General features: G+C 31.9%; 2 protein-coding genes across 5 annotated transcripts; one reads left to right on the forward strand and one right to left on the reverse strand.

Moving 5' to 3' along the window:
• Positions 1-552: 552 nt before the first annotated feature.
• On the forward strand, positions 553-2,661 carry LOC148229639 (methyltransferase-like protein 22). Of its 4 annotated transcripts, none has more exons than XM_088196457.1 (5): positions 553-782; positions 1,542-1,620; positions 1,685-1,981; positions 2,041-2,205; positions 2,322-2,661. In XM_088196457.1, the coding sequence occupies exons 1-5, from the start codon at positions 777-779 to the stop codon at positions 2,609-2,611; spliced, it is 837 nt and encodes a 278-aa protein (XP_088052583.1). In that variant the 5' UTR covers positions 553-776; the 3' UTR covers positions 2,612-2,661. The 4 variants fall into 4 exon arrangements, with proteins under 4 accessions (XP_088052583.1, XP_088052585.1, XP_088052584.1 ...); XM_088196459.1 differs by having other exon boundaries at positions 572-782; positions 1,697-1,981; XM_088196458.1 differs by lacking the exon at positions 553-782 and adding an exon at positions 1,311-1,449.
• Positions 2,662-3,592: 931 nt separating this feature from the next.
• On the reverse strand, positions 3,593-11,342 carry Su(z)12 (Polycomb protein Su(z)12). Its single transcript, XM_088196454.1, has 9 exons — positions 11,149-11,342; positions 11,028-11,074; positions 7,238-7,525; positions 6,968-7,169; positions 6,700-6,896; positions 6,059-6,320; positions 5,771-5,979; positions 5,428-5,696; positions 3,593-4,582 (listed from the first exon to the last, which is right to left on the reverse strand). Exons 2-9 carry the CDS (start codon positions 11,034-11,036, stop codon positions 3,730-3,732), a joined length of 2,289 nt encoding a protein of 762 aa, XP_088052580.1. The 5' UTR covers positions 11,037-11,074; positions 11,149-11,342; the 3' UTR covers positions 3,593-3,729.
• Positions 11,343-13,154: the final 1,812 nt, after the last annotated feature.

The raw sequence follows: 13,154 nt of genomic DNA on the forward strand, positions 1-13,154 counted from the left end.
TCGGGTCGGCCCTAACTGTTGTGGATTAATTTCAGTATTTTTTATTTGGATATTATCTCTTTCATTTTTTAGAGAATTTTTAATTGGATAATATCTCTTCCATCTACTTTTTAATGTCAGAATAAGCATATGACATCATTTATTGAAGCAGGCTTAATTTAAAAAATATGTTTAAACTAGGTGATGGTACCCGTTTCCCAATTGTGATTCTGCGTAATGCACTTGCACTACGTATTACATGTGATAAAAATCAATTGCAATTGATATAAAACGTTATTTCAAATCCTACCAAACTAGAGAAAAAATATTTATTAATATCATGTAAAAATACCTATGAATATTGTTATGACATTAACATTTTGACTAAAGGGTTATTTTGGGGTCTCCTGGTGATCATCGAAGAAACTGCATTGACAAACTCTGAAAGTTGAAACAATAAACTTTCTGCAATATATAGTTTTACAGAACAATTTACATAATAAATAAGTGATATTTATATTGAGATTTTGAAAAATATATAATGTTATTTATATGGTCAAATTTATATCGCTTAAAACCAAACATGCCGGCCATCTTGGCTTGTTTACCAATCACCGAACGATAATGTTTTAGCTAAAATCGTTAAATTTTTAGTTTAAATTGAGAGTTCCTTAAATTAACAGCTAATGTGGATGAATATGTATTTAGACATACCGTATTAAACAAAGAAAACGGGAAATTTGTTTTGACGTAGTTTTACGCGGCAAATTCAAAAAATACTTTGTCAATACATAAAAATGGAGGTAATACTTGTATGTTTGTGCCGTTATTTGAATAATGAATTAAATTGCATCTTAAAAAGTGTTAGTTTGTGTAAATATTTTATTGTCGATACTCGCTTATAGGTTAAATTTATTTTGTATAACATTCTGTGTCAATTTTTTCAACTTGTAAGACTGAAAATGATTTATTACGTGCGCTGTGTGCGTACGTGACGTAGTAGATAAAAATAGGCTATAGACTTATAAAAATATCAAAATGAATTTTTGGCACGTTTCCAAAAGTCAGTCTTTTCCTATTATGTAACATAAATAATCATAGAAATCGCTCTATAAGATTAACGTTATAATGTGAAAGTGAATATTTAATTTATTTAAAAATATATAATTTATAGTAAATAAGATTTATATAAGCAGATCCCCATCATTGTTATATAATATAAATATTTTTTTAAAAATTAAAATCAACATGTGTTAATTTCTCTCTCACTAAAATGATTGAGAAACATTGGCACGAGTATGTCTCGATTGACGTTGCGAAATATTTTTCGAAAAATTGGCTTCAGCTTTGATTTAACTGGCCGTGAATATAAATTTAGTTTTCAACAGTTCATATTTGATCCTGATCTCGGTGTGATAACTCGTCTCTAAGAATCCTATGTTTAACTTTTAAAACATTTTATTTTTTACGGTAATTCTTCGAGTTAATGTTTAAAATTGTTTTTATAATATGTGTAATATTTATATTAAATAATGTAATAATAGAATTAATTTTATTTTTAGATGCCGGAATATAAGGTTACCTCTGAAATATATTCAGAATTTGACTATAAAACCGCAAAAACGCCTATAAAGCATGGAAGTGAGTTGAAATTTTCATTACCTTATTAATTTTTTAAATTTATGACAAAATGCAATTTTTACAGACGTGGTATCAGATTTTTCATTTACGAATCCGTCAGTCAAATCAGATTGTGACGAAGACGGCGATTTGATTATTAACAGGAACAACACCGACGCAATACAGATAGAGCACAGCATAAGCACAGCTTTGCAGTTGGTCGGTCTTCAAGTTTGGCGAGGAGCTTTGCTTCTTGCAGATCTGGGGATTTATTGGGGGCGATCGGGGCGGTTGAAAGAGACGAATGTCTTAGAATTGGGTGCTGGTACGGGTCTGTCGTCCTTCGTGGCGGCAATGTTTGCCAAAAAAGTCATATGTACAGGTAGTTATAATATATTTTATAATTAAATTATATTGTGCTTAAAAAATAATATTTTTTAGACGTTAATATCGGTGGCATATTGGATTTGATAAGTCACAATGCCGAAAGGAATAAGAATTTGATGAAATCCAAGTTTATCGTTACCGAATTGGACTTCACTAAAGAGTTTACGAACGAGATTATTAAAGAATTATCGAGTGTTGATTTGATTTTTGCTGCCGATGGTAAGAATAATTTTATATAATTAATCCGATTGTACTAATAAACAGATTACGGCTCAGTGAATAGAATCAAAGCTCCCGAAATAATATAGTAAAAAATTGTTTATATATGATTTCAGTCATATATGACGATACTCTGACCGAATCCTTCATTAACACAATGGAAAAACTACTCAGCACTCCTCCGACGAAAACCATACTGATAGCATTAGAGAAGAGATTCGTGTTTACAATGGAAGATCTCGATTCGGTGGCTCCATGCTACGAGACGTTTCTTAGTTTATTGGACAAAATGAAGTGCAGGAATCTGAGCCGCGAGTGGAAGTTCAAGCAGATTCCGATCGATTTCCCTCAATACTTCAAATACGAACGAGTGAAAGAGCTAGTTTTGTGGCAGATAACATCATGATTTGTGAATGTAATAATTAAAAGACAGATATTATAATATATAAAATTCAAGTTGTATTATTATTAATACATATATATTAATCACATCAATCATAACATAAAATGGTATGAGCATCGAAAGTGCCATTTAATAGCGACATTACAACGATGCGATTGGTCGACAGTAATAAAATAATGACGACTACATACTTACAATAATATATCATACATTAACAAAAAAAATGTAAGTTTTGACAAATTAAAAATCATATTGAAATGAATTTATATGATAATATTAAATGTCAATTGGATAACTAATAAAACAAATATGTATGTGATATTTTATTACTGATTGTCTTTATTGCATAAAGACATGTTATTAACTGAGGTCAATTATAATCACTGTTGTGATTTTATTAATTGGATACCAACAGTTGCTAAACGTTGATTCTTTAGTGCAATAAAAACGTATAATACGGACATTCAAAGGCACCATCCTCTTTTACATGTCTGCACTCGAATATTACCATATATAAAAATAATCATCAAAAATAGTATATTTGCAGTCTTCATAATATAAAATAGACGCAGTTAAATTTGATATATTTTTTCAGAATAAAAATGATAAAATGACTAAACGGCATTTTTTGTTGAATAAAAAATAGGCATTTTAGAAAAAAATCATACAAATTCTTGTATATCGATAAATGCATTCATTCTAAAATCGCACATCATTCACTGTCTTTCAACATAATCACACATTCATTTGGCAGTTTTGTTGTCTTATTCAGGCTCCGACATACATATTCCATTTAAAAATGCATGTAAAATATTTTTCTAAAAAAAATTTCGTATTCTAAGAGTGACTCAAACCTAAATGTTTAAACTATAACATTTCAATTAAATTCGCATACAATTAAATAATAAAAATAGGATTCTTACGAAAGTAAATCAAAAAAATTACAACAAGTTGCTCGTAGTCAGTCTGGCTTTAAAAGACAAGTTTTAAACAGTAGTGTTTTGATTTACTCCAATTGGATCATGACAATAGTTTACAAAATATAGAAAAACAACATACATTTTTATACATATGTATTTAACCTATATCCAAATTCTCCATGAATCCTATGTAATATAAATTCACGCAGAGTTTTTCCTATCGTGTAACGATAACCTTTTCCTGTTCTGATTCGACGCTAGTGGGTTGCCGTTGGTTCCTGCGGATTTTCTTCTCAAAGGCAACTCGGAAGGCGGACCTTTCCCGTTGACAGCGTTCCCATTCAACTGGACGCTTTTTCGCCTTTGAGGCGTTACAGACGGAGGGGCAGGAGCCACGGGAGCTACCGTCGTCTCTGCCTTTTTTTTCGAACTATCGTTACCGCTCACAGAAGGCGACTGCTGCACGCTGAAGGCTGACGATATCATTCTATTAGTATTCTGCATCGCAGACGTTTTACGTCTCACAGCCGGGGAAGAATCGCCGCTGAAGCCTGACGATTTATTCGTCACGGGCGCGGCTTTTGTCTCTATCAGCGTCGGCTGTTGATGCATTCCGACAGTAGTCCAATGCTCTCTCTGTGTAATTATGTTCTCGCGCATTTTCTGTTTGGCCAAATTGTTCTCAGCTAACATCTGTATCAGTATTTGGACGGTCTGGTAGAATACGACAGACGTGATCAGACCAAAGTCATGCAGGGAGCACATATGAAGCACGAAATTCCTGTAGAGATTCTTTTCCAGCAACTCCCTTCCTTTCAACTGTAGGAACATTTGCAAAGCGATCGGTATTTGGCAGTCGCCGACGAAATTATACTTCATCACATGTAGATTCCACATTTTCATCAGTTCTTTTTCGCCTTCGTTTACGTCTGTGAATTCGTCGATCATCATCATCGTCTTCTGTTGGAGCCATAGAGGGTCAGTTTCTTCTTCGGAATCATTCTCCAACTCTTTTGGATAAATTGGTAAACAAGTAATCGTGTGATGATAAAGTCTGTAAAATATAAAATTATGTCATTATTTCATGACTTTTGAAATATAAATTATACTGACAATATTTGATTAAATTTTTGACTGAAACCATAATTAATTATTTCAGTTTCAGGCAAAAGCAAATTCTTTTTAAGTCCATTTAGTTTAAATGATTTATAAGATAATATAATTTGACCGTCGTGACGCATAACCTGTAAGGTCACGATGGTATAAATATAATTTAAATAAATAAGATATTGTATTAAAACCATCCGAACGATTAGAGAAATATATTTCCAATGAAGCTTTATGTGTTTTACTAAATCCTATTTTAGAATATTTGGCAGTTGTATTTTTTTCATCGCTGTTGAGATTTATAGAGTTCTTTAGCTGAGATAAGCGATTAAGCACAAAGTAAGTACTATTTCATCACATATATCTTGAATTAAGGAATGACTTAGTAAAGCAAAGCTATCTTGGCACTAAATAAATATATATTTGTTTGCTCACTATGTTAAAAATGATAATTTTTATAATCTGACTTAATATTTTATTGAACGAAAATATCATCAAATATTACCAACTCTACTTTTTTGTTAAAGCAAAGCATGCTCTTGAACCTTTAGGTGCTTACACACAAATTGATGGAATTTTGTTTCAATATACACAAAATTTAGTTGTAAATATGCACAATAAGTATTATCAAAGTTCATAAAATAACAGCTGATCAATTGACTGATTTGTTTAATTTTGATATAAATTTTCTTTAAACACTTCGGTTAAAGTACAACACGATTTTGGATGGATGTCAAGGAAACCATAAAAATGGACTTGTTAAATACCATTATAGAAGTCAAAACTAATTACCTATTATGTCCTGTGATGTAAGGACGTTGCCCATCAGTCAATTCATTATCATCGCTTTCTAAAAACTCAGCTAAATTATTAGAAGGAGGAACTCTTTGCGGTCTTCTATTAAACGGACGACACACCAAAATGTGCGTGATTGGTGTACGGCGCATGGGACCGCTGCCGCTGGTTCCCCCTGCTCCGCAAGCTTCGTGCGGAGACCCTGCATACGACCCGTCATATAATTCATTTATGGATACGTCGATGCGAGCACCTTTGGGTATAGGCTGGAAAACAATCATCATAAAATGAAGGGTTGATGTCCAAATAGTTGACACAATTCACATGTTAAGATACGTACGAAATAAGTGAACGAAAATCTAGAATGGCAAAGCTTCAGATGCTTGAGTAAACCATAAAGACGGCCACAATCTAATGAACACCATGGGCAGTGCAGATCTTCGCAAGCCTCCGTTTGCTGACGTGAGTTATTATTATATAAGAATTGATAAATTATTTGTAAATTAGAATTGTCTACTTTGGTATTGTTATTTGTCGTTTGATCATTTGCTGAAAAATGTAAATGGTTCAGTTATAATCAACAGTCAATCGGCAATATAATAGATTAATTGAAGCAAGCAGTTTATACATTTATTTGAAGGATGTACTCCGTTACATTTGGCTAGTATGTTGCTGAATTTCAATCCCTCGCCTGACGGTTTATTGTTTTCCTTATTGCAGATATTCGGATCAGTCTTCGATTCTTCGGTAGTTTCTACTCTCTGTTGAAGCGGTCGAGGTCTCGCAACTAAACCGTTGCAAGGCTCTTGATTCCAGCTTAGTCTAATTTTTAATGTCGGGCATATGTCAAAAATATCAAACGGATTATTTGAGCCGGTTATACTGGATTCCTGAAAATATAATAATACTATAGTCACAAATCCTTGTTAGGAAAAATACATTTTCTTGATAATACTAAATAAGATATTTGTCACAAAAATAACATTACTCGATTTATTTTAAGAATTACACACTGATTTCAGCTGTATCATAATAAAGCCTTGAAATTGTAATTATATTATGTAAAAAAAAAATCAAATTTCAATTTAAAAAACAAATCTAACGATTGATCAGACGGTGATTATAAAAATCACTGACATTGTTTCTACACATCAGATTTGTTTATATACATTTTTTAGTAAAAAAAAACATCAACTCTCAATATGGACTTTTACCCCTTCTTTCATTGAAAGTAAATGAATAATCAAGAACTTGATCCAAAATACTCACATCAGATATAGTTTCCCAATGAGAAGTAAGCGCCTTATGCGGAGATCGCACGATGGGAGCCTCGGGAGATATATCTCGTAAAACTAGCGAGTATTCACCCCCTTGCAAAATGCAACGATTGTGTTTATCATACACTTTCAAATGGCTTCCCAGCAGTTTAAAATCTTCAGTCGTTTTAAGGCGCTTGTGTGCAGGTTCTGTAATGACATAAAATTGTTTAGTGAATGTCAACTTCGAGATTCATCCAGATAGATCGTTTTTAACATACCATCACTGTCGCCGTTCCTCGTGTCGTTATTCCTACTGTTGATGTTCTGTTGCTTGTGTATGTATACGCGCAAAAGCAGCATGTAAGTCTTTACGTTAGGACCTTGAGAGGGACTAAAAGCATCGCTCGAGATGCTAACGGCGGACGCCATCGACGGAAGCTCAGACGGTGACGGGTTCAACGGTACTGAAGCAGTTCCCACCTTTAATACGAACATGATTAATTTTCGTTCATATGCAAGTAATCAAATGTACGAAATTAAATGCTTACCGGGTCTTCGTAGACGGCAGAGGAACTGTCTTTACGTTTCTTATGACATATTTTGACGAGAAGCGTTTCGACTTTGATTTGATAATCTTCGGATTTGTCCAAGCTTTTATCATGGTATCCCAAGAACGTCAATGTCATATAACTGCCTAAACAGTATGGCTGAGTGTCGGTGCGGTTCTTTTGCAACGCTTTCTCCAATAAAGAATCTACTTTGAATCCTTCTCTCGATTTATGACTACGAGACATGCGTTGCTTCATGTAGGATAGTGTGCGGTGTAGGAATATTGGCTGAAAGTGAAACGTTTTATAAGCTATAATTATATTTTTGATTTTAGACTGATGAAATACTTTAATACTATTGTATTAACTTCAATATAGTAAATTCGTATATAACAAAAAATCTAGAGGTTGAATTTTGGAGATATTTTATCCATAGTACGGATGGAACACATTTTCCCCTCGATCGCTTAAAAATTTATAAAATCGTTTTTTTTTATGTAAAAAATTGTTGCACTACGATGCAGGGCGAAAAGTATGCACGCACAATGTCAATGTTTGTTTTAAAAAGTTTGTCTACAAATATTATTGATAAAAAATACTATTGCTAAACAAGACTCTATTGGGATATAAATCATTAAGAAGGTGCATTTAAATCTATGTTTTCAATATCATACATCTGCAATGCTTAAAAATGTATTTTTGTAATATATTTTCGAATAATTTTTCAAGTGCTGAAAGCAAAGCTATTGGCCGGTAATTATCAATGTGAGACTTCACCCTTTTTATGAATCTAGGTTACCTTAGAGCATTTCCACAACTCTGAAAAACGGGAGGGTATCAAAATTAAATTAAATATAAACAAAAGAGGGTTCAAAATACAAGACTTGCATTCTTTTAAAATGTAGTTTATGATAAAATCTGTTTCTGTAGGAAAAATGGACTTCACCTTGCTAAATCCTTATTCCATATCAACCAAACTAAAAGTTTTGATTGATAATAAAGATAATCATGAATGCTGTGTCTCATCGTAATCAGAAGTAAAATTCAAATGAAAACAAAAAACCCAGACTGGTTTGAAAATACTTAGCAAACTTGTCGGAAATTTATAGTATTAATTGAATTGTTTTTAGTAAAAGTTAAGTTACAAATATATGTATTGCTGAATAAGATATTGAGTGGAATTGAGAATGGGCTTGAACATTTTCACTGGTTCTTTATTTGAAATTAAAAAGTTAATCGACTGCCAGTCAGGAGTTCATACGCTCGGAGGTGTGTTTTTGTTGATATGAAACGATAAAATCGCATTTTTTAATCGAATCATTACCTGTGACGAAAAGTAGATTCTGCATGACAACAGAAAGAGATCTAGACAACTATCGAATACAGATGAAGTTTAACGACACGTATATCAGCTGATATTACATAAAAAGATTCTGATAACATTGATCAGGCATTGTATGCTCATTTCTTAGGATCAGGAGATGAATTCTGGCATGGCAGTGCTGAAAGTAGACAGATGCTAATGTGGTTTAAAAAGTTAAAATTGGGCAAATATGTCGCAAAATGAGGATGATTTTTCTCAAAATCAAAAGTTGAATCAGATTATGAATATATTGCATCTCCTTGATGCAGGAGCATTTAAATGCGTCGATGGGTTCTAGGAAAGTTCACCGACCGGTAAATTCGTCAGATAATTCATTGACTCGCAATTTGTCGAACGGAAAGTTCACTTATTAATAGCCGGTGATTTACTTATTGAAAACAATTACATGGCAGTTCACGTATTATTTTGTCTATCAAATACATATGAAATTTATATTTTTAATATATCCGTAACTATTGATCCAATATCAATGAAATTTAAAATGGAGCGATAAAATAAGGGTCTAGGTGGTTTCATCACCGCCGTTTCTTCGCCGACTAGTTTATCATTATCGGATTAATTTTTTTTAACATTGGTTACTTAATTCTGTAAACTATTCCTGTAATTATGTGAATGTAGTAGTAAAATAATAATATCGATGCGTTATAAAGCAACACATGTATGTATAATTGGTATATGAAAAAATTACATAATACGCGAAAATATTATAAAGATAAAAGCAGATCATATAAATTACTACTATAATCTATTTGCGTGAACACAGTTCATAATTGAGAGAGAGATGGTAAGTTTGGGTTTACGCTCCTACTGTTAGCTCTAAAGCACACGATACGGATATACGTATCATTACTCCTGTTTATATTTTGAACAAATTTATAGATATTAAAATCATTACTATATTTTTTATATTTATCAATCAATCGGAGTAATGATAAGTATATCCATATTGTGTGCTCTAGAACTAATAGTAGAATAAATAATCAATTAGGAATAATGATGAAATGAATAGCTCTCAAGCTGACCGTGTTAACGCAAATAGAGTATAGTTTAAATCGATTATTTCACATAAACGTTTTAGGGATTTACAATTTTATAAACATAAATATAAGTTTGAAATGTAATATCATAATCCTTACCATAAATCGATGATTTAGCTAAAATATTTCAAAAAGGAATTACCTTTATTTAACTATAAAATTTGCTTTAAATGATAAAAACTAAAACAGAAGAAGTTTGCAGAATTATGGATTAAAAAGTTAATAGAAGAAAGGTACAATTTGGCTTTATGTTTAAAAAATTAAAAATCCTTAAAACTTTGAAGTAAAATAATTGATTTAAGCTAGTAATAATTTTATATGATTGGCTTTTATCTAGTTTTTTCGTACACTAAATAAACAGATATGTGTTGTGTTATTGGTCATTGTTATTATTTTATTACTCACTACATTCACATAATCACAAATTGATAAAATCCGGTTTTTTATTCAAATACCTTTATATACCAGTGTCTTCTATTATTAGAAAGAAAGAATTACAATATGGTTCCTCATTATTGTTTATTAAATTATTATTTTACATTGCAATATCTCATGAGGGAAATTTAAAGATTTTGCCAAGCAATTCGATGAACGAAAATTTCTAAAATGATAAAAACATAAAACGAGAATAGTTTAAAGGGTCAGGTATTAAAAAAAATTAATCAGCCAACGATGAAATTTCCTAGACCCTTATTTTATTGCTCCATTTTAAATTTCATTGATGTAGGATAAATGGTTATGGAATTAAAAGAATAAATTTCATATGTATTTGATGGGTAAAATTACAAAGAAATTGAATATGTTAACTGACAATCAATTGTAGTATCGGTAAACTTTACGGATACCACATTGACGTGTATTTTGACACTGCATATACTTTATAATCATGATAAAGAATCGATTTTTTTTGCAAATTTTTATAGAATGTGAGTGAAACAATTCATTTTGTATTGCTATAGCTTGGCGAAACAATTTTTAAAATTGTTAAAAAGATATCTATGAGCTCCATATACACCAGATATTGTTTCTTCCGATTATATTTTTAAACGGTGATTCTCAACCATTTTAGAGATTGGCTCCCCGTCGAATTTAATTGTTTTATAGAAACAAACATATACCTTGAACTTTGCCAATACCTCGAGATACTTATACACAGAGAAAAATTTTCACTGGCTGTTAGTATGTTTTTCCAAAATATTAGTCCATGAAAAGGAGCATTTTTTATACATAAAAGAAATGTAAAATTACTGAGAAGCGAGACTAAAAATAATCCAGCCGCCTATACGATAAATTGAAAAAAGACAATATTGAAATGTTTCTAAAATTGTTGATCAAAAAAGTTACAAGTCGAACATAAAGAAATACTTACAGATAACATATTCCGTGTACGTAAAAATCTATATATTTGAGTCGGTTCTGAAATGAAAAAGTAAACACGTTTAGTATACATAAAATGGCGGTTGATAAGAAAGGAAAAGGGCAACGCTCACTCTCGAAGGCTTGCAGGAAGAGATCGTGGTCAGCGTGGGCGTGCTCGTGGCGCGGGGTCCTGTTAGCGGGACGCTGCGTCCCCGCCCCAGTGCTCCCCCCGCGCCACGAGGCGTTGACCCCCGCGCCCGCCAGCGCGCCCCTAACGAGCGAAGCACGCTCGACAGCCGCCGAAGACAACTGCCACCCCAGGGTTGACACGCTTCGCCCGTTTGCCGCCAATGCCGGCCACCGAACGATACGACAAAAAAAAAAACACCAAAGATCAGCACTGCCGCTCTTAAGACACTCGACTGTCACGCATGGCCGCCATTTTAACGCTCTTATTCGAAAAATCAACAAGAGCTAAATTATTTTGCAAATATTCAAATTGAGGAGGGGTAATATTGAACGACAATTAAATATTACTAAACAAATATCTACACTAACATTATGTCTTAACTTTTATATTAAACAATTATATTTTAAATATTTTTTCGATAATGATGTTATTGGGTTATATGTAAAATGGTCCCAAATTTTTAGTCTTTATTATACGTTTTCACGGAACAAAATTAGAGGTAAATTACAACAAACAAGGTAAAAAGGTACTACTTATAAAGCATTTCTTAAACTTCGCTTTAACAACAAATAAAACATATATTTCAGAATATTGAGAGTGACTTGTTAAACTATTATTTCATTATATTATAATATTATTGCACTCTCAACGAGTAACATAGTAAAATGATTCTAGAATTAATAAACAGCTGATTGACGTTTCGATTTTTGTTTTTATTGTTTGTATTGAAACATTTTTTTAAGCTTTTGTCGAGCTCTATAAATGTTTTTGAGTTCTATAAAATGCATTTTGGAAAATAACATTTTTACGTGGTTCATAGCTGATAAAGAAATACTATCAATCATTCGTTCTCATTTATTTTAAGAAATATGAGTAAAATGTTCTAAGTTTTCACGATGAAAAAATATACGTTTCTTAATACTTTATCTATGTATTGAAAATGGCAATAAATACACTGCACGTATAATTAAGGTTAATTTTCCTGAAGCAGCTCAAACCTCTAATGCAGGTTAGTTTTTAAGGACCAAAGCGGGCGGGTCCCACCATTAATTAAAATTAATTATTCGAAATAATACATTTTATTTCGAATTTCGGCGTGGCATACGTGTCGAGTATTTTCGTTACTAGGGACAGTAATCTCTGGCCCTCAGATTCTGTACATTTTTTTAGCGCACGCGTGTCTTACTAGGTTACGATATCTACGTAATGCTTATCTTGGGCAATTATATTCTAGCACAGTAGTATTGTGTTTGTAGGTATGTACAATACAAGCGCGCGGCCCTTTATTATCCTATTATTTTTACACCGTTGTTGATCTATTTTGTTGCATTTAGTATATTAAATTATTGTTGATGTGTTTTGTTACTGTTTATTTGTTAAGTTGTTTTTTATTATATTTAATTATTAATACTTCCATAAACAGACATATGAACTATTCATAGTTAATATGTATAATATTAATATCGAAGAAGCATTCAATAAATTTGAATCATCCCTTAATCTCGTGAATCGCATCGCTGATTTTATTCCTGAGGCAGTTCCAGATGATAGTGAGGAAATACTTTCAAAAAGCGAAGAAAAAAGAACATGGCAGAAAATTATTGATAGAAGATTCTAAAAAAGTCTGAGACAAAATAATTATTGAAATTTATGAAATATTAAACCGCTTTTAAATATTTAAATAATGTTATAACTCTAAAAACTTCAATTTTTATAGATGGTTTCTTGGAAAACACATAAAAACAATAAGAGATATTATCCAATGCTACATGAAAAATGTTATGTATGAAAATTCAAATTTTAATGAAATACCTAATATCAACGCCTTATTCTGATTTATATAAGACAATAAATTGCTCGATACCTATTACGAAGTGTCAAAATTAATATAAGTTACTTTAGTGACACATGTATCCATAGCTGATTTTGAACGTTATAGCACTCTAA

The sequence above is a fragment of the Plectrocnemia conspersa genome, unplaced genomic scaffold (genome assembly GCF_051122295.1).
Source record: "Plectrocnemia conspersa isolate PC_06_02 unplaced genomic scaffold, ASM5112229v1 ptg000011l, whole genome shotgun sequence".
Taxonomy (NCBI): Eukaryota; Metazoa; Arthropoda; class Insecta; order Trichoptera; family Polycentropodidae; genus Plectrocnemia; species Plectrocnemia conspersa.

Bases quoted from the DNA above. Each gene is read 5' to 3' on its own strand.
- LOC148229639 (XM_088196457.1), top strand. The intron at 1,982-2,040 runs GTAGTTATAATA...AATATTTTTTAG, and splicing joins CAAAAAAGTCATATGTACAG to ACGTTAATATCGGTGGCATA. The intron at 2,206-2,321 runs GTAAGAATAATT...ATATGATTTCAG, and splicing joins TTTGATTTTTGCTGCCGATG to TCATATATGACGATACTCTG.